At 41.8% G+C, this 21,867-nt stretch overlaps 2 protein-coding genes across 3 annotated transcripts in view; both read right to left on the bottom strand.

Annotated features, from left to right (window-relative positions):
- eepd1 (endonuclease/exonuclease/phosphatase family domain containing 1) overlaps positions 1–12,501 on the bottom strand; it is a 28,907-nt gene extending 16,406 nt beyond the window's left edge. Inside the window, exons 1-2 of the mRNA XM_070985426.1 lie at positions 12,257–12,501; positions 11,217–12,140 (exon numbers count right to left, since the gene is read on the bottom strand). Coding sequence (XP_070841527.1) covers positions 11,217–12,064 — 848 coding nt within the window. The 5' untranslated portion in view covers positions 12,065–12,140; positions 12,257–12,501. The remainder of the gene's footprint in view (positions 1–11,216; positions 12,141–12,256) is intronic.
- Positions 12,502–19,275: 6,774 nt separating this feature from the next.
- Positions 19,276–21,867, bottom strand: part of septin7a (septin 7a) — a 28,659-nt gene continuing 26,067 nt past the window's right edge. For both annotated transcript variants that reach the window (XM_070984394.1, XM_070984395.1), the window contains one exon: positions 19,276–20,389. In XM_070984394.1, the coding sequence (XP_070840495.1) occupies positions 20,353–20,389 (37 nt within the window). In that variant the 3' untranslated portion in view covers positions 19,276–20,352. The remainder of the gene's footprint in view (positions 20,390–21,867) is intronic.

Genomic DNA, 21,867 nt, shown 5'->3' with positions numbered 1-21,867 from the left:
GGTTTTACAGAAAGTGGAAACAACTTCTTCAGTGCAACATGGCATCATGTCATTTGATAGCTATGAGAGCCAAGAAGAGTCAATCCATGGAGCAAATAGGCTCCAGCAAGTAACAGTGGCTTTGACTTATGCTTGTGGTGCAAATTTCTAAATGTAGGGTAACTAGAAGTGCAGGTGAATTTTGATTCTGTTTAAGAAGTTTTGTGTGTGTAGTTACACTCGCCTAACATACAGCAGCAGGACAACATTAAGCCTTATCAAGTCTACAGCAAATCATGACACATGGAAACAGGACAGTAGTGTATCCTGATGTGTCAGTGTGACTCATCTTGTGATGATTTTTGATAAGATGTCACCTCAGAAGACTGTAGGTGTGGTTGTTTTCATACAGCACCAGTCTCTGTTGCTCTTTGGATTTCTGGCTAAACACCAGTACGCACTGCATGGTGTAATTAGGACTTGTAAGAAAGCTTACTACAATCACATATTTGACTTTGGACTCTAGGTATGTCAACCTTAATCCTAAACACATCCACTCCCCCATTCACTGTGACTGGAATTGGAATCAATTAAAGCAGCTGCTGATGCATATTCAGCACACAGCTAGTCCAAAAAGTGAAGGATACAGGGATGTGGAGGTGAAGTGAAGGGAAAAGATGTGTGAAAAGTCTATTTAGACACCTCTTGAAGGTGAACAGGCTGAGCCTTACACATCCTGTGCTGGGCCTGGCTGATATGCTGGTGTGCAAGTCAGTGGATTTAATGCTGTAGTCATGAGAAAAGGGAACGTCCAGCTTTCAAGTAGTCATAAATTCCAATTAGTTTGTTCTTACTCAACATGCATGTACTTTATAAATGACGTTTGACTTCAGATTTTCCAGCAAATCCCAAACTAAATCATACAAATAAAGCCTGCTAGTCAAGACACTAATGTTCAGCACAGCCCACATTACAAGACAAACAGCATACTGACGACTTTGCAGGTCTTCCTCATCAGCAGTCGGGCAACAAAGGTTTGTCTTGAAGGTGGTGATGCAGGTAATGCAGTCATTAAAATCAAGGTTCATCCTTCGGGGAACATGAATGAGCTCAGTGAAATTAAATTCTGGTAAGAAGGTCAGGGGATATCTTGGAAGCATTGAGGACTTTCTGAAAAAAGGATGGCGCTAACTGTCCAAAATAGAGGTTGATCCTCTGGGAACCATAAAGGTTTCATGGTAACATGCAAGTTAAGATTTTTATTTTACGGAACTACAGCCATCCACCAATAATCAAATAGAAAAACTGTGTGCAACTTCATTGCATTAAGTCTAAAGAGGTTTTCAACCAACAACTACTCAAAATGAACTGTTACAATGGAAGCAGCAACAATGGATGGCCAGCAAAGACCAAGTGTCTTCAGGTTTTAGGAGCAGTGTATAAATCTTGCTATGCATTGGGGAGCTTTGATAATTAAAGGTACCCTGTGAACTTTTTGGTCACTAGCAAATGTCTGTTAGGCCTCAAGGCAACACTGAATATAAACATTATTGTGTTTGTTTACAAAAAAACTAACACAGCTTTATTTCCTAGTTAACTTGTCAATGGACATTAGCTAATGTTAGCTAACCGTTACAATTAACTGTGTACATTTGATTTCTATTAGCAGATATGTGTTTGAAATGTACTGCTGGCCACAAGGTAGTCATCACTGATTCGAGAGAAATAAAAAGCCTTGCGAGGCTGAGGCACTTCTCACAGAGCTGGAAAACACTACCATGTCCAGCAGTGAGGCTAACCTCATGTTTCTGCATGTGCTGTTAGTACTGTAATGTTCTGATTGTGTTTAAAAAGTTTGGTGTAAGAACAAAATTGTGTGAAGCTAAGGTGGTTATATAGTTTCTGTCTGTAATGCTGATGTAAGACACATCCAGACTTGATTATCTACAGTATCCAGAAAAGCCAAAGTCATATCAAGCCCACAGCAAATGGTACAGCAACTCTTTACATAACAATACCATTGAAACTCTATTTACAAATGGACCTCTAGTATCAATAATCCACATTTCAGTTTTCCTACAAATCCACATTTCTCCTGCTTGACCATGCTGCTCCACAACAGCTTCACATTACATAACACTGACAGTCGGTGAAATCACAAGCAGAAACTTTGTCGCCTTTGCAATCAGCGAGACCGCAGATCCTGTTTTCAGAACAAACAGGCCTGCAGTCACAGAGACAATACCCCTTTCCTCTCCCGTAGGTGTGATCACTCTGCACAATGAGAGAAACCCTCACAGACTCCCCGCTGGCTAAGATCCTGATCCTCCTGTTTCTACTGGCAGAGATTCAATCCCAGCACACCCTGAGCTGACCTGAGGTTCAGCCATGTCATCAGGACATGGAGGATAATGCCAAGTCAATGATGAAGCTAGTGCTGATTGTTCTTTCAGGTCTTCAGAGGCCTTACAGGACATAAGACTGATGTAAGTGATCATTAAGAAGTGATGGGACTTGGCAAAGACACACATAAGTCAGGAATACAACCAAAGGTTGCAGAAACACAGTGTGACATCAAGGCTTATTCTACAGTGTCACCGTGACAACAGAGGCTGACATTGATGCAGTGAATTTCTAGGCTCCATATCAGCTTCTGCTTTGCAGACATGAACAGAACGTGATGGAACAAAACCGAGTGTCTGCTTCAGCATTTGTCAGATTAAGGCAAATCTGAGGGCAGACACAAGGTTGCATAATCAGAAGCGATGAGCAGCAGCAGCGCAGATGACCTTGAACATAAATAACGCCTCTGTGGAATTTTCTAGCCCTGAATGAGAAAAAGGCTCCAGGCTGCAGTTCGCCTCAGCACATATAAAGAGCACACAGCCTGATGGGGTGCTGACGGTGGTGATACATGCACTTGTGTTTTGGGTGGTTCATTTCAGACCACTGCTGTTCCGTGGAAATTGTCACTTTGGTTTTGGTTCTTCTATCGGCTGTGCAACCCATAGCTTTGGTCGTTGTAAGGTGAAAATCTTTTGTATTTAACATCAATCAGTGACAAAGATATACAGCTACGAACATACAGAAATGAAAGGATTTAATGAACTCATCCTTAGATCAAGTATTCAGCATGGCAATCTCTGTATTTCACACTGACCCATAAATCTCCAGTCTCTCCGGTGTTTCATGCATCTTTTGTTTCAATCTCACTGATTAAAGTGAAGTTGCATTTAGCTTACAAGTGACCACAGTAAGTCAGTTTGATTAACTGCTGCAGGACACAAACAAGCCCAAATCAGCTTCGCTTAGCAAAAGAAACAGTGCTGGGAGCACTGTATTGGCCCGAGTGACTCCTGGCTGGCAGGACTTGCTGGGCAATGCCCCTAACTCACTGTCCACCCACAATAAAATGCTGCGCCAATGGAAATTTCCACATGAGCACCCAACACCCTGCGTCAGCTCAGCACAGACCTCCTTTCCTGCACCCTGTCCTCGTGACCTCAGCATCCACACTGGTCTCAACCTCACTGGATGCCTTCAGCGAATCAGATTGTCTCAGTGAGCTTCAAGCACTGTGCTCTAACTTCACTGAAAATGTGAATAGCCATCATGTTTATGATAGTTCTGTCAGTCTGCGAAGGGATTAAAAGAGTGTGTGACGCTGCTGCCAAACTCTGTGCCTGCCTTATCTCATAATCCAGGCCTGTTGTATAAACCACAGATGTTGGGTAAATCATCTCAACAGCTGCACTGGGCTTGAGTACGCTGCAGTCAACGGGCAGATTTGGAACCTCAGACATGCAAACATAGACGTACACAGTCTTGTTCAGTTCTAAAGCCTTGGAGAGGCACTGCGGTGGGTGAAAATGGATTTTGTGCTATGAAACAATTCCTGTTAAGATGTGAGACAGTGGTTAATGAAGACCAGCCATTTAAAGATATTTTGTGAAATGCATTAACTGCTTCCTTCCACTTCCAGCTCCATACTAAAAAAAACAGACATGAGATTAGAGTCTATCTTCTCTTCTCACATCTCAGCATCTAAGCATGTTTGCAAAAATGCTGAATTATTCCTTCAAGGTGACAGTTAAGACCTATGGGGTGAGTGGACATTTCAAAGCTCAAAAAACTATAAAATCACAGAGGCCATTCATCTTCAAGCAGGAACCAACCTGCCTCTATGTTTCTCCACTGATGTTCTGCATACAGTACAGCAGTGCATTTAACAACCTCTGAACAGCTGAAAGAAACTGTAGATGTAATAAAATCTTTATCTATTATGCATTATCAAATCATGGCTCATTAATCATTAGATTTTGAAACTATAAATGTAACAGTTCAAATGAACCAGAACTGGACAGCATGTATGATGTCCAAATTGTGTTGTTGGCATGTTAGATTTTCTTCCATCCTCTATGGCTTTATGGTGTGTTCACGAGCCAAATGCTTTTCATTTCTGAGAAGCTGGCCTGCACTGGATGCCACCATTGTTAGTTTAATGCTGACATTTCTACTGAAGAGCTGTTCAGACCTTTATGCAGTCAAAAACAATGTCAACGTGACTTTCAAATGTAGTCTTTAATGAAGACATTTAATGAAGAACAAAAGTTCTTGGGGATTCACTGGAAGTGCTTCTTTCCTCTCAATCCTCTACGTGGGCCTGTCAGTGTGTAGTGGGACATGGAAAACAAAGAAAGCATATTTGTGCTGGTCACTAACTTACAGGCCAGACTGGATTTTGTTCGCAGTGGTATCAAACCATTAGGACCACAGCATTCAGAATATCCACTGAGAGGTCCAGCAGGTATGTTTTTCAGCTGTTCAATGTGCTACAGCTGGCTGGCAAGCTAATTAGCTACATACCTGCACACTGGTGCTGGAGGTGCACCTTTCCCTCTAAACCAAGAGCAGACGCAGATCTGATTAGGCAATATAATTGACAAGAGTGATGACAGCAGCTGCCATCTGTATGCCTGTCACTCAAAGAGCAAGCAACTCATTATCATATTATTGGCTTTCTGGCTGCCTTGTAAACACAGCACGCTGGACTATCCTCTGTTAGCCACCTCTGCTAAATGAAGAAATGGTGCAGATATGAAACAGGACAGGCAGGAGAGCATTTTAAAGGCTTTCCTCATCTGTGCTTAAATACATGGTTTGATAGCATGTACTCTGCAAACACGATTACTAATCTGTCAGATACACAACTGAGTTATCATTAAGCAAATAAAACCTAACGCAGAGCCAACGAACCCACAGCCTGCTGTGAGGCTGCACTGGCTGACTCTATGAGGATGTAGATTTCTCGTGTCTCGTGTTTCTTGCCTTCTCACTCTGTGCTGTTCTGAGGAACTACTGCTAGCTTTTGGTAGGAACTCTGCTCTCTGTGTGTGATGTCAGCTGGCCATCCCCTACCATCATCAGCACTGTCAGCAAGGTCAGGGGTTGACCACAGACACAGAACTGCTGAAAACAAACCCCTGTGACTTGACATTGTGCTGAAAAACGTAAAAACAGCCTTGAGTTACCTTGTGCCTTTAAGGTTGAGCTCCAGAAACTGAGCGTTCCACCTACATGATCTAAATGCAAGCTTGCTTCTCCTTAACTCACTTTTCAATGAGGCAAAATCAGCTATTCTCACAGTACATCACATAGCAAGAAGAGGAAGCTGAACGTGTTAAAGTTGGAAAATTTGTGGGAGCCATTTTTGTCTAATTAATTGTATTAGCTGCCAGGTTTTTGGTAAATGACACTAGCAGACTTTGTCAGGATCTTAATTTTAGCAAGACTTCCTCATTTTTCTGTTTTAATTATTCATTTCCTGTGTGCATTTAAGTGTCAGGTCGGCAGAATTGTAAACTGGATGAATTGAAGCTGTCACACTGTGGGGATGCTCTCTCTTACTGTCCTGCTTTACAATTTGGACAATGACGATGGGTGTTGTTTCTTGCATAAAACTCTTGCTTAATGCGGCTTCTAAGTTGCATAGCGCTGCAAAACACATTAGGTGCCATGTAAATGTTTCAACATTGCGAGAGCCAAATTCTTCTGTGTGACACAAGACAAGAAGCAGACTGGCGAAGCACTAAAAAACCTGAGCGAACGCTCCAGAAACAGAAACGTTCTCCTGCAAACTGTCATGAGGAAAGAGAGGATCCCTGGAGCAGATCTGACAGCAACACAGCTTTTCACTACTGCCACCACATTTGCCAGCTCACACCTACACCCTGATCCATATTAACCCCGCTGTTGAGAGCGAATGGCGGCTCTTTCGCTTCCTGTCAGTCCCGTGTGTGAGGCTGACTAATGGCTGGCTGATGACTAACATCAGCAGGCCCAGGAGGCTGTGGTGGCTGAGCGCAGTTTGCTGTGTAACCTTTGGTAAGTGGGAGTTCATTGAACTCTAGTAGCTCTCTGCTTGTGCCTGGAGGAAAGCCAGGAAGTGTGTAAGCTCAGCCTGGATCTTGTGATTGCTCAAACAGCGGCACCCAAGCACTGTGCAAACACATCGTATCTCCTCCACAGCCTCCTCCACCATAACAATGATCCCTCCAATATCACCATTAAGGCTGTTACCCATAGCTTGGGAACACAGGAAGCCGGAGGCATGAGTGAGGGAAGCGGTGGAGATTTATTAGAGGGTGGGTGGGTTTGGTGGGAGATGGAAGGGAGGCAGATCTAAGATGGAGTCAGAGATAACCAAAAGCTCTAATCAGAACAATCACTCCTTGATCAAATGAATCTGTCATGTGAGGCTCCAGCCCGACTGCACTGGGTGTGGTGAAACTTTATGGGTGGCTTAATAAATACTGATGATTACAATCATGTTATATGTATAAAGGAAATGTCACACACCAAACTCTTCAGTAAATTCAACATTTTGTGTGCCTTCGCTATCAGCACGTCTGCAGCTGGCCAGAGGCATAAAGGCCTCAGTATGCGTCAAAGGCCCTGTTTACACCTGGGATTAACATGCGTTTGGGTGATCCAATCAGAGGTGGACGGCTCTAAATACGTCAGTTATCATTTCTGTTTGCCAAGACAACATGCATTGTTGTTTTTAAGAGATGGGAGGCAGCAATGCACTTCCTGTGCCTAGTCTGCCGGAAATTAAAAGAAGAAGTAGTTGCGATATGAATCATACAGTTTCTGGTTTCCAAACAGAAATCAGACAGTGTCTTTTGTGTGTCCACAACAATCTATTTTGCCTGTTGCTGCGGCCTCTTCTTGTTTCGCACTTTAATACGACGGCGCTGGTGGGCAAATGAGTACGTACCTCCACTTACACAAAGGACCTCAGTGGAGAAGGTTGTCCTTCAGCGTGGCCCAGGACACAATCTGAGGTCTGAGTGATCTGCTCCTTGATGCGCCTTCGGTACATTCACACCTTTACTATTGTCCCACTTGTGATTGGCTCTCCTAAGACACCTTTTAATGCCGGTGTAAACAGGGCTAAAGAAAGGGCTGGTTGAATTGTTTATCAGCATCCGGCGATTTTTGTACCTCTCAGAAACAGATAACATGTCAGTTACGTCCACCTCACTCAGTCCCAGGTGTGTGGAGGTATGGAAGTAGTCAGGGTTTGAACTTCTCTCTCAAGCTTTCTTTTTTATTCATCACACACCACTTCTGTCACTTTCACAAGCAAACCCATGTGCAACACCGTTTGCAGGAGGAACAGACTTTTCACCAACTGAAGCATACCGGACCCTTAACGGTCCTGCATAAAAAGCCAGCTTGTTGTGCACTCCACAGCTGGATGAAGGAAGCCTGCTCTCCTAGAGACATGAAAGGCACACTGAATTCTCTCCTCAGAAACATTCTTGGTGTTACACTTAGTTAGTATGAGAATAAAAAAGCTCGAAAGGGAAGTTCACAGCCCGCCGTGTTTCATGTGACCCTGCACCTGACCAATCACATTGGGACATGGTTGAATGATCTGGTTGGTGAAGTTACACAAACTGTCAGAAAAGAGACTATAAGGAAATCTCACAAGCAGTTTGTTCAAAGACCACAAAGACCTTTAGGTTGCATCATATCACCTCTTGTTACCTCAAACAGTCTGTTAAAGTTGCATGTGAACACACCACCAAGACTCCAACCACCTGCTAAGCTGCACGTCAACATGCATCTATGTTCTGTGCCTGCATCAAAGAAAATAACTAGTATTATTCTGTATTTTTACTCCAAGACAAAAAGAAGATAAAAATACTGAGAGTGTCCTAAATGGGTGAAATCAGTGTCTTACAGGCTGAACTGCCGCTCAGGCATCTTCCTCTCATCGATTCAATGTGTTGAATCTGCAGGGCAGCCCCTGATGAGGGCAAACAAGAGCAGCACCTCAGGGCTCCACAGTGACCAGGAGGCCCCACAAACATGCATGAAAAAGATAGTTTGGATGTATTTTTTTGTGCAGATGCCTGACAGAAGTGATTTGTAATATCTCCAAAGAAGGATATCAAAATTACCTGAAGAGCACTGAAACATTCAACTTCAGCCATTAAGAACAAGGAGGATGTTATAATCACGTGTTGGCTGTAGCTACCAAGCTAACTTCATGTCAGTTGGTGATCTGATGATATGTTGGAGAATGTGGCTCTAAGCAGAATCACAGGTACAGACACTGAAGTCACAATAAGGTCGACTTAGTGTCTTTGACATATGAACTGATGATCAACTGATGATGACAGCAGACGATTTGACAAAGACCTTCAGTCTTATCCAGTAAAGCATATTTTCCTTTCAGCAAAGTAACATTAAAATCACAGATTTTACCGGCGGTGATACCTTCAGATGTAACAGCATTTCAACACTTCCTGCAGGAATGCCCTCCCATGGCCCCCGCCTCGCCTTCCAAGCAGGTCAGGGCTCACCATGCAAGCAGGGCACTGCACAGCTTCAGGCGGCTCATCTGGCAAACCCAGCAAGTATAACCTGGTGCCAACAGACACTCAGAGAGTCTGGTTACACCTTGCTCAAGAAGTGTGTGTTCTGAACAAAGATTCACGAAAGGACATGGCGGCCATGTGAGCAGTCATGTGAGCAGAACAAAGTAAGCATCTTGTATGTTATGTCATACTGAGCTATCTCGAGCCTGAGCTAATAGAGCTTTTAGGCAAGGTGAGCTGAGCAGCTTGTTGTCAAGCAAACACATGTCAAATCCATTTGAAGTAATCTCGTTATTTATTGACAGTGAAGCCGGACACTGAAACTCTGTTCTCTGAGTTTATCTGGGCAGATTAACCTGGATTCACAGAGGCCTATTTTTCTGTTATCTGTGCAAATATTGCACTCGGGGCAAAGGAGCAGGGTCGGTGCTCTCACTGCTCTTCATCCATTTCATTACAAGTGTCAAAAACAATGCGGTAGATCAAAGAATCGGAAATGCTGCATCAGACTCAAAGCTTGTCCCTGTTACTTCAAATCAGGTTTGGCCCAGAAACCTGCTGGTTTCATATCTGTGGACAGTTGCCTTGTGAGCTTATAATGGAAATTTCACTCTGTTCTACTACATTAACGTCACCTTTTCTTGCTTTTTGTGCGTGTTAGATTAAATTATACTGGCTTTATACACTATTTATTGTCATGATGATGGTTTCATGACCAGGTCTGATTGGAAATACTACTTCTCAAACAGCCGTGCATGGACCAGTTAGGTCTGAGTAAAATATATGTAGGAGACACTTGTGCCATGTTTAGGGTGTAGCTTACTGGATTTTAAAAAGGATCAGTTCACTGAACCCACAGCCAGTCTGAACGCTTTGAGCCCCAGTTACAACCAGAGGGTCTGGTCCCCTAACGAGAATTTCAAGTCTCTTTGGATTTTCCTGTTCATTTTTTGACATTAAAATGAAAAAGATGAGTAACGTGGTTTCCATTAGGGTTTTGGTTATTTTTACTTTTTCTAAAAACGATTTCACTGATTTTTTTTGTTGTTGGATATTTTAAAAAGTTATTTTCTTTTCTTTCTTCCAGTAACTTCATTTGAACTTGTATTTTTTTAACACAGTTTTTTTTATTTGTTTTAAAAATTCTTGCTGCAAAGTCGATTTAGAACAGCGAAAAGCCACTGCCCTCCGACAGTTAGTGCTGTGTGTACATACTCTGTCATGTCAAAGTTCTCATAAAGTACGGTACACACAAACCAACAAGTACTCATATCAGCTGAAGTAAAACTGCTGACAGGTTTTCTCAGCATTAGTTACTTTGTATTTAATGATATACACCTTTATGTAGGAATTGGCACCATGTGAGCAGAATATCAACTAAAAAAGGTCTTAAAAGGATTTAGACACAGGGGCCCTCTGCAACACAGGGCCCACAAGATTAACTAATAATCTTGGACCTTTAGGTAATGTTGTACTTTAATTGATTAATCAATTAAAGTCACCCTTGGTCAAACATTTAGATTTCTCCTTGCTCCTGCAGTTTAATGTTGGTGCTTCACTGTGCTGAATGATGTCAGTGCTAAGTCTGACACTAGAAGACTGTTTTCACATTCACTGCTGAAAGTGTGAATGTTCTCTGTGCTAACTGAAAAAAAAATCAGATTTTTGCCAGTTTATGAAGAGTCTTAAAACGTGAACAACTAGTAGTTGGAAGTCACTATGCTATCAGTTGACAACACAAATAAGGATTGCTTTAGTATGTATTACACTTATTTTCCACGTGCATCAGCAGACTGAACTGGTTCCCATATGGCTTCTAGATGGCACTGCCTACACTGTCACACTGTTTACACTGGCATCTGTGCCAGGAATGGACCAAGAATGGCCCTTAAGGAACCATATGAAAGATGGCAAGCACAACATGAAGTGTTAGCTGATGGGCCGCAACATCAAATTTGACCAGTTTGCCATGTAAGCTTATATTTTAGATCAATTTTCTGAATCTGTATGGAATTGAATCAGCACAAACTCCAAACATCTGTACTGTTGGTCTACAATCAGCACATTTTAGAAATAGAATCAGTTCTGTGGGCAATACTGACAATGAATACTATGTTTTTAATGTGTGTGCACAGTGTTTTTAGTAGACTGTAAATTCCTAAGGTGTAAACCAGAAGTGTCTCCAATACATCACCAGCACTGGATTAAAAGGACGTACAGGCGTACTGCTGTCTCATTGTTTTCACACTTACTGAGCTGTTTTATTAAATACTTTGGTCATCCATGACATATCAGTAAAAGAGAATTGAAATGATTTCCTCATATTAATGAATGGCTTTTACTCACTCATTCTCCAGCAGGGTCATGCACACCACCTCTTTGACCCCCGGGTTGTTGGCCTTATCGCAGGAGCAGCCCTGCAGGCTCCAGGTGGCCAGGCGCACCACGGGCTTCCCGTCCCGCAGGCCCGGCGGGGGCTCCATGTTGGGCCGCACGGAGATGATCTGGGTCGGTCCACCGGGCGGGAGGTCCAGGTCGTCGCTCATGAGACTGAATGAAGTCGGGCTGGGGTGGGACTTGGTGGTGCAGGTCAACCCTCCATTGGTGTTGGTGGACGGCGCCCTGGAGCGCTCCACGAACACCTGGAAGCGGATTTTGTCCAGCAGGGAGCTGTTGATGTGGTTGACCCTCACCAGGTCTTCGATGCTTTTGAACGGGCCGTGCTCCGCCCGGTACGCAACGATGTTTTTGGCTATTTTCTCCGTGATGCCTCGGATGCTCATGAGCTGCGCCGGGGTGGCGGTGTTAATGTTCATCCCGGTGCACGACTGGTGATCCAGATCTTTGCGCAGGGAGGACGGGGAGTGCTGGGACGAACTGGTCCTGCTGGAGACGCATATTTCCAGTTTGATCACCTCCAGTTTGGTGGCCCCGATCCCGCTCACCAGAGCCAGATCCTCCACCTTTTTAAACCCCCCGATACAGTCCCGGTACTCCACGATATTCTGCGCAACAGTGCGGTTGACTCCCGGTAGAGTCATGAGTTCTTCCTCGGTGGCTGTGTTGATGTTCAGCCGCTCCTGGTTCACCAGAATGTGGCCGAAGTTACACGCAGCGCTGAATTTGCGCTTGCCACAGCTGAAGTCCGTGGGGTCCTTGGGGATGGAGCGGTGGCAGCCCAGACTCCCACCCATGACTCCAGCCGGTGACCGGGGCTCGGATCAGTGCAGCGGGCGGCAGCAGACGGTGGGCCACGGCAGAGAGAACAGGCTGAAACACCAACCACCACAGAGAGTGACAGTCACACACATTTACACGTCCGAACACACAAATATCTCCCTTTCATCACACGCTGCTTCGTTTAACATGACATTAGACATACGCACCACACAGCGGTCGTCCTCAGTGCGGGCTACATGCTGCGTGTGTCCCGCACACCGGCTGTCCGTGCAGCTGCAGCCTGTCTGTGGCTCGTCTGTGGCAGGTAAGAGCTGGATAAACAGGCTTCACTGTCAACTTTGCCGTGACTGGCCACAGGTCGGCCTCCACACACACTCTACTGACGGGGACACGCCAGCGCTCACACCAATACAAACCAATGCTCCCAGCGCGCGTCAAGTTACACAGGTTCAGACAGGCACCGGAAGATTGAGAATTAGGCTTCAAAATAAAAGTAGAATGAGTTAAAGGACGAAGAATGCCAGTAAGATAAACTGAGTAATGTCAACTGTTATTTATTTTCATGTGTTCATTTTAAAATGTATTGAATTCCACATATTCCACATATATTTTTAATGTTAGATTTGTGTTTCTATTTTTATATACAATAAATGGGAAAACAGTAGTATTTCTTAATTGAACTTAAAATGCATCTGTTTTTTGTTTTTTTTTTAATTTAAATTAATTCATACATTTTTGACATATAACCCACATGATTACAATGGATATATTTATTTACTTCCGGTGTACCATTTGGGACCCGGTGATAGACGAATATAGTCTTCATGTACGTATAATATCGCCATAAAATGTAGATTTTACTTATCTTGTTTAAAAACAAGAAGTGTCTTTTATTTTGAAACCAAACACTCTCCTCTCTTGTCACGCGCGCTGCTTCCTCCTTTATGACTGGAGGCGTGGCTCTAAAAATAACAACCAAATGAGGAGCTGCTCATGTGTAATCCAAATGTAGTTTTTGTTTTACTTTTGGTTAGCAATTAATCGCTCATGGTTGATGACTGATGTTCTGATGTAACAACAAGCATAAACCAGGATAACAAGGCTATGAAATTTAATTTCATTCATGTCCAGTTTGCTTATCAGTATTTGACCTTTCACACTAAAACTTAAGGTGTTGTGGACTGCACTCTAATCTATATTAAGTTTTCAGTTTTAAATGGAGTCGGAATAGCAGACAGTGACATGCAGTTTCTCCACTCACCCATTCTGTAAATTAAAAGCGTGGTTTTTGCAGAGGTTAGGAAGAAGGGAATTTCCACCAATATATCTGTAACTAAGAGCTTCTGGGGGTTCAAGGAACTAACAAAGATGCTTTATATAAATACAGATATTTTAAAATGAATTTCTGAACTGAACAAAGCTGTGAAATGTAGGACTAGTATGTAAAAAGTGGTCAAAGCATGCAGTGTTTGCCTGTGGCCTCCATCAATGGAAGGATGTAATTATCACTGTGGCTCCTTCTGCTCTGATCCTACCTCATTGAATTATCATAGCATTATAATTTCAGATAAGACACATGCTTTGGTTTCATTCTTTATGACAAAGCCCGTGATTATCCATTGATCTTACACTTTCTCTCTTCTGTAATGGTGTTGAAAAGCTCCTCATTCATTAAATGTGTTCTTTCCAAATGGAAATAAGAAGCACAGTCTCAGAGGTCATTTATATGGACACCCACTCCAGGACTAATAAATATCGGCATCATCATTGATGTCAGTGCAAAGAGAGCATTATAGCATAAGTATTAATAGTTATAATACACTGCATATATAATATGCCACACCAGGAATTTTCAAAGAGGGATACAGAGACCACTAGGAGTTCTTGATGTGGTTCCAGTGGTTGTTTAGTGAATTTTAAGGGGTACTATGGGGCCACAAGAAGATTGAAAGAGCTCCATGTTTTTTTTCCCCAAAGTTCTTTAAGGGGTTCTATGGATCCTGTGAGATCACAGTAACACAGTAATGGGGGGATTCTTGATGGAGCTCTGTGCAATGTTATATGAATCTCTGTATGGTCTTGGGTTGCTCCACGGATTGTTGAGGGTCTCCAGCGATGCGAGAGGGCTTTTAGGAGGTGATTTAAAAGGAGTTCTAGAAATTCTTGTTTGGGGTCACAAGGGTTTCTGATGGGGGAATTCTTGAATGAACACAAACACTACTTGATAGTGTTTTGGGGGGTTCCATAATAAAGGGTGCTCTAAGGATTCTCGGGGGAGTCATGGGTTGATTCCACAAGTTCTTAGAAAGATTCCAAGATTGTAGAAGTTGCTAAAGATCTTTGAGGTGTTTTCTGGGATCCTTCTCCTGGTCTTACCTAGCATGGCGTGTGTGCATGTTGTGTAGTGTGTAATGAATAAAGGATGTTTTTCTTTCTTTCTTTCTTTCTTTCTTTCTTTCTTTCTTTCTTTCTTTCTTTCTTTCTTTCTTTCTTTCTTTCTTTCTTTCTTTCTTTCTTTCTTTAAATGGTTCTGCACCGGGGTCTTAAAAGGTTCCAGGTTATCCTTAGGGTTCTCGGGCCCTTGGTAAGGTTCCAGCGATTCTTGATACACTCATGTGGGTTCTTGAGAGGGTTTCAGGGAGTCTAAACCAGACTTAATCTGACAGCTGTATAATTATATATCTTTTCCACCACAAGAGTATGTAGGATTATTATTTTGATCATAGGTATCATGGTTAGCACTGTGTTCTCCACAGACAGTTATGGTTGAAAAATGCAAATTCTCTCACATGGTGCTCTGTTTGCTCTGTCAAAAGTGTTTAATATTCATTGAGTAACCACTGACATGGATCTCTGGCCCTGACAGACAGTGTGGTGCAGACAGTCAGCTGTATGCCAGGATCCTCTGGTAGTGAAAGGATAAGCCACTGTTCACATCACAGCTCTATTTACAGCCAGGTTGCCCCATGGCATAAATACTGGACAGGGTCACCTCTTCTTGACCTCAGCTCTTATGCAACATGGATAAAACGGAAGATCCCAAGCACCATTACGATCCAATAAGATAATACAAGAAAGGATTCCAACCTGAAGGCATCAACATCCCTAAAAAAGGCAAATGGAAGGCAGGAATGATTCTGGAGTCTGATCCAAATCAGTTATGAGGATTTTTATGAGGATTTAGATTTCACAGTGATATGACTTTGAAAAACAAGACAGTGGCATAGGATTCATGTTCTCTGATGATATCTTCCCAAGTCTGTTATCTAAGAGTACTAATCCAGGGGTTCTTCGCAGTCTCAGTTCTTGACTATTGACCTGGTAACTGAAGCCTCATGTTAGTCTATGGAGCGAGGCCAGAGATCAGATGTTGCGCATTGACCGGTCAGTCGATTTGTATTTCATAATAAATACGTGTCCCTGTTGACATGTCCTTGTTTTATCTCCATATCCTCTTCAGTCTTCACACTTTTACAGAGGCCACGCTTGTACATGGATCGAGGTACGGTAATATTTGTCTGTCAGTCGGTTCACCACTTTGGTCCAGACCAAAATATTTCAGATATTGAATGAATTGCCATGAAATTTTGGATGAACAGTGATGATTCCAGAGGATGAATTCCAATGGTGTCGTGATCCTCTGATGTTTCCTCCAGCACCACCATGATCTTTGGTGAAAATGTCCTGACAAGGCCCCACATGCTCCCCATAAATATATACACAATAAATAGCATGCTTTGTCTGAAGTATATGAAAACAGATTCAGACAGCATGTTCACAGCCTCAGTGACATATTTGCTACAGTCTTGTGATTTTGCCCAGGGCTGAAGCTAACCCAGAAACACTGCGATGCTCAGTGAACCGGGTCAATGTCATTGTCATAACAGCATTTAAACTACAGGGAAGTATGGTGAGTTATTCACCTTCCATTGACATTATTGTAATGCAGTCATGTCTGGTCCCAGTCTTTCTAGGGGGGCCATAGGCATAATTAGATTTCTGACCAGTTCTTGTCTTGTCATGGGCTGACACATGGGATTTCAGTGTAGACCTCTGTAACTGGCTGAGGGTGTTTTCCCCTGGGTGACCCAAAGGCACAGCCAGCCAATCAGCAAGGGGAGAGGTCGAAGCTGGCTAGTTGTCAGACTGGGAAGGTTGTGGCGTGATGCTGGACAACAGCAGGATGTGTGTTTTGTACTCTACATAATGACTGGGAGTCCAAAGTGTCCAGGTTTTGTTTGAATAAGCCAGAGGAAAAGACCAGTTTAAGGTTACGTCAATAATTGGGGCTAATACATTTTTTTTTTTTTTACTGAAAACCTTTTGACCATATCTATTATGGACATAATACAGGTTGACTAATTTATTGTGGAATGGATAGATATGTTGGCTGTCTGTGGGAAAGTCTCACTCAATGGGCTTACACTCATGTTTTCTTGCAGTGCTGGCTTAAGTCAACAGTGGACAGGAAGTAAATCTAGACCCAATCTATTTAATAGCAATATAATTCATGAGACACTCCTTGTCCATTTCACAGGTTTAAGCAGGGAGTGTCCATGAACAGCCTAGATGCAGTTAAACCTTTCCTTCCCCACAAGAACAATACACTGACAGATACTGATGATGAGCAATATTAATCACATTTTTGTGAGGTGAAATTTAGAATATTATGCATTTTTTTAATTTAGTCCTTTCAGTTGGCTATCAAAAGACGGCTAACTTCTGCAATCTAATATATAATATGAGCATGTGTCTGGAAACTGTAAAAGTTAGTGCTTTTATAAAATGGTTGCCACATATTAAAGCAGTTGAACAACAACAACAACTTTATGTGAAGAGGAAGAAAGTTTGACACTTGGAGGTTTATGCGCATCTGTAAGGAAGGCCTAATTGCAAATAGCTATGGGATCATTCATGATAGAAAGAAAAGAAAATGACACATACTATGGTCTAGAAAAATTCTTATTGTTAAATTATTTTATGTATGTTTGGAAATGATTCACTGTTATCTTTTAAAGTGATCTTAAGAACCCCAGAAACTCCTTAAGGTCTGCTGGACTCTTCTCAGTAATACCTGAAACATCCTTATAATCCCTGGGATCCTTCAAGAAATCAAGAGGCCCCTTAAGAACCTCCAGAACCCCTTTGAGAACTCAAGAAGCTCCATCAAGAAGACAACATTACCCATGTGGTAATCTCATAAGAATCCCGATCAAAAATCCCACAATTCTCTTAGGCATCCTTTAGATTCCTAAAAAGAACCTCTATAATCCTTTCAAGATACATTAGAACCCACTTAATAAGCCTTGGAATCTCTTCAGTGACCTCTGAAACCTCTTCAAGAATCCCTGGAATGCCTCAAGATTCACACAGATTCCTGTCAAGAACCCCTGTAATTCTATTAAGTGCACCTGGAATCATGTCATCAATCCAAGGAGGCCTGATGCCACAAAAAGAACCCAGAGATCTGCATCAAAACTTTGAATAGAATCTTTTCAATGACTACACAACTCCCGAAGAATTCACCCCCTAAGAATCTAAAAAGAGAGCTTAAGAGTTCAATGGCCATCAAGAATCCTCTGTTACCCCTGTAATGCTAACAAGACCTGAAGAATTACAAGAATAATAATTACTCCAAGAGCTCCTTCAAGAATGCTCTATTACTCATGTGACCCTTACAGGGAACCCAGGAACTACCCCAAGAACCACGTGCATCTGGAATCCTCTCATGAGCCCCCAAAACATACTTAAGTTGTCCTGACATCCTCAAAAGAACCCTCCCAACCCCTTAGACTAAGAACCCCTGGAATGTCATCAGTGATTCCAGAAATCTCCTCAAAATTCCCTGGGCCTCATCACAAATTTGAACAATGCATCAAGGACATCTAGAGTCTCCCAAAGAGCCCCTGAAACTCCCATAATAACCCAAGGAGCTCCTTCAGGAACCCCCTGTAAACCACATGTGCCTCAAAAGGATGTCCTCCTGTATCTCAGGAATCCTCTAGTAGGCCCCCAAGGAAACCTGGAAAACCATCAACAACTGCTGGCAACCCCTCAAAAGCCCACAGTGGTCCTAGAATTCCACAAACAACCCACCAACATTAATGCTGAAAGCATAAAAAACAAAAAACAAGCTTACTTCAAACTAAAAATCAGGCAGCTGTGACCAAAATGGCTGTCAGACTGAGGTGCACTGTATTCCTGATAGTCTCTAATCTAACTGGTCAAGGCAGAACACAGGAGGTAAGAGAGAAAAATCTTTTCAGTGGGTGAAAGGCTATGACAACACAATCTAGCAGTGAATCCTTTACTAAGCACAATTAGGGCTTTAAATACATCAAGACAAAAACAGCTGGGTCATGGTGAAAGTCCAGAGAGACACCGATAAGGCTGATCAAAAGCATGCGAAGTCTCTGAACCTGTCAGCAAGAGGCACTTCAGTATAGTCTTTTGCTGCCACCTATTGGAAGTAAACATCATTAAGGATCAATTCAAACTTGAGAATTCTTCACTGAAATGTTGTCAAAGTTGAACTTTGAAATTCCAAATGATCACATTTATAATTGTCTCCCTGTTGCACATCCTGTTTCTTGAACACTTCAAGAAATCTTAGTACTTCTAAGACTAACTGCTGCCTTCTTACATGACATGACAAATATGTGGACATCCTAATCTAATACCTTTGGTCTGGGGCTGACTTTCTCATGCTTAATGTGCTAGACACGTATCCTTATATACCATTTTTTCACTTACTAAACAAGAAACCAACATACTTTACTGTTTTATACTAACTGCAACATGTTTTTTCCAAAATTTTTTGTTTGTTTTTTAGATGTTTGTGAGAATATTTCACAACCATCAATTCTTTTCCAGCTGTAAGCAACTCTGCCAAGTCCTTTGTGCTTTGCATTGCTGTGGATTAGTGTACACTAGCATTTGATAATGCACAGCTGGGTCAAAGATATTTTTTGGACCCTTAACTCCAATAAAGGTAAACCTTCATGCTACAGCACACAGTAATATAGTTTACTTCAAACTTTATGGCAACAATTTGGTGGTGGAAAGCCTGAAACCAGAAAAGCGGTGAATGCAGCAGATTGATGCCCAAGTTCACCAGTAACATACAGGTGCAACGTTCAGGTATCCCCATGCTTCATCACATAGTATTTGTTTTTCAAACATCTAGACAAGATCATCTGTGTCTTTCCCCATCACAATTTTATTGTGTGATTTTGTACAATAAAAACAAGACATTACAAAATACAGATGCAGTACACCAACAGTGCTAAATGTGATGTAAAGAAAGCCAGCTTGGCACAGTTATTGGGTTGGCTGCTGTTTAACTGACTGAAGCATCTCAGCTCCAGCAACCAACATCCAACACAAGCATTCTACATCCTGCCCTCAGAAAGGTTTGATTCTGTTGGAAAACATTTTTATATAGAATCTGCACAAGAAGTTAAAATAGACTCACCTAAAAGCACTTCAAGAGCAGTTTCTTTACATTGTTACACTCAGCATGAGTGAAGTCAGGAATACATGTTTGGTTTCCAAGAGCAGGGCTAGAAAACACTGGCTATGATACACTAAATGAACACAATTCGTATGCCAGTGCCAATACAAAAAACCAAAACTGAACAAAAAGTAAGAAAATGTTACACATGACTGAAGTTAAACACTGCAGTTCGTTGTTATACAATTTACATTACAGGAGATGGAAGAGCATAACATTTTGGGAGGAAATTAAATGTGATACCTAAATAAGTCAACCGAAAGATGCATATACATAAAAAAACAACAACAACAAAAAAACAAAAAACAGTGCCTGAGGTGAGCTTCAGCCTGACGCCGTCTGCCAGTGTGCAGGAAGTGAAAGGCTGACCCCTTTGTTTGTTTTTTGGCATTAAAAGGATGAGCACAGAGCACTGCAGCATCCAACATTCCCAAAGTAGAAGAAGAAAAGAGGAAAGAATGTCTGAACTCTGAACGCTGCCCTCCAGTTTGTCCTGAAGGAACATCACGTTTTCTTTGTGAATATACATGTTTTTCTGAGCGCTGACTCAAAACAGGACAGTACACTGAATCCACACAGAGATGTTAACAGGAGGAACATGAGGACGAGCAGAGAGCAGGCGGTTAAATTCAGATTCCAGACAATACTGCCCCCTGGCTTTCACTTGATTATTACACAGTAATATGGTCAAACAGCGGATGAAGGTGACTGACAGATGTCCTGACAATCAAGGCTGGCAGGCTGGCAAAAAATAATACACTGTAAGATCAGGAAAGTCATCCAGAGTTATTAAAATATCTTCTTCTTTTTGTTCTTTTCCAAGGTCCTGTAAACACAAGAGGACAGAGTCAAAAAATGGTCTCCATGACAACTTAAAATTGTCTCTTTCAATTTGCATGAGAGATAAAAAATGAGATAGAAACACGTTTAAGTGATCTTAGAGGGCAGAACATGACGAGCATCTCTCCATGTGTTTAACCTGACACCTGACACATTTGAAGGTGATATGGAAATGTTGCTATCTTCAGACTGCCATGGTAACTTTTATGTAAAAGCGGTTTGGGCACTTATTCAGACAAGAAACCACTATGTGAAATCATACCATCATATTTATACACTGTACTAGTTACTGTGCATCAACACGCTGCTTTCTGTTGCCATAAAAGAGCATGAATACTCAGCCAAGCTACCCTTTAAATAAAGATTACACAAAGGTGTTGCCTCTGAAAGAATCTCTTAATCAGCCCTCTGTAAAAAAGGATCCAGAGGATGATCAGAACTCTAATATGCCTCTATCAGTCCTGAAGAGTGTTTCCTATTATGGGAGCAGACCAGTCAAAGCCTAGGAAGAAATCTTAACTACAGCCAAAGACGTCATGAAGAGAAAGAAAGACCTCTTCAATTTAGCCTTTAATTAGCTACAACTTGCCTGATACAGGCCTGAATCTTTTGTTTATTCTTTGTCTCGCACTGCTGCACCTCTTTTCAAATTTCATGTATTCTATTTTAACTTCATCTTTATTGTTATAATTCAGTGGGTTTTGTTTTCTGTCTGATTTTATGCATTCTCTCTATTCTATGTTCACCCTTATTTTTTTAATCAAATTTCTACTTTATTATCACCAAGTGTGTTTTATTCTCCATCTTACTGTACATTCATTTTTTTATCCCTGCTTTTATGTTCATTCTGTGTCTCTTTTATGTGAAGCTCGATGTGTGTAATTTCTACTTTGAGCTTGTATTAGAGGTACATAAAGCTTATTATTATTATAATTATAATAATAACATATTATCATTATTATTTTCTTTATATTCTGAGTAGTGTTCATGAAAAGGTACAATTTAAAACAATGAAATATTATAAAAGTACTAGAACAGTTAGAAATATTGTAATGAAAAGAAAAAAGTCCCCTCAGGAGCAGCAGTGGACATCATGTCCAGGCCATGAAACTGTCCACACACTGATGTGTTGTGCTTTTGACTTGCCCACACCATAAAATGACCACAGTGTAAGAGCTGTGAAGAAAGACAATCCACTGAGAACTTGTGTGTGATGGTTAGCGAAGGCACTACAACCAGTGTTATATCACCCCTCTGCCAAGAAATCCATTCCCAAGTCATGAAAGAGAGGAAATCAAAGAAGTAGCACTGTGGAATACTGAAGGGGCTTCTGTTTTTATTATTTATGTTGGATCTTTGTCTTATTACTCCCTATTGTACTGAGGGAATTCAATCAGAATTGTCAGTTTTTAATGTTCACAATGTTCACACATCACATTTTCTAGTTGCTGATACACAGTCTAT

Source organism: Chaetodon trifascialis, chromosome 17 (genome assembly GCF_039877785.1).
Source record: "Chaetodon trifascialis isolate fChaTrf1 chromosome 17, fChaTrf1.hap1, whole genome shotgun sequence".
Lineage (NCBI taxonomy): Eukaryota > Metazoa > Chordata > Actinopteri > Chaetodontiformes > Chaetodontidae > Chaetodon > Chaetodon trifascialis.
This window is presented reverse-complemented; position numbering and strand designations above follow the sequence as displayed.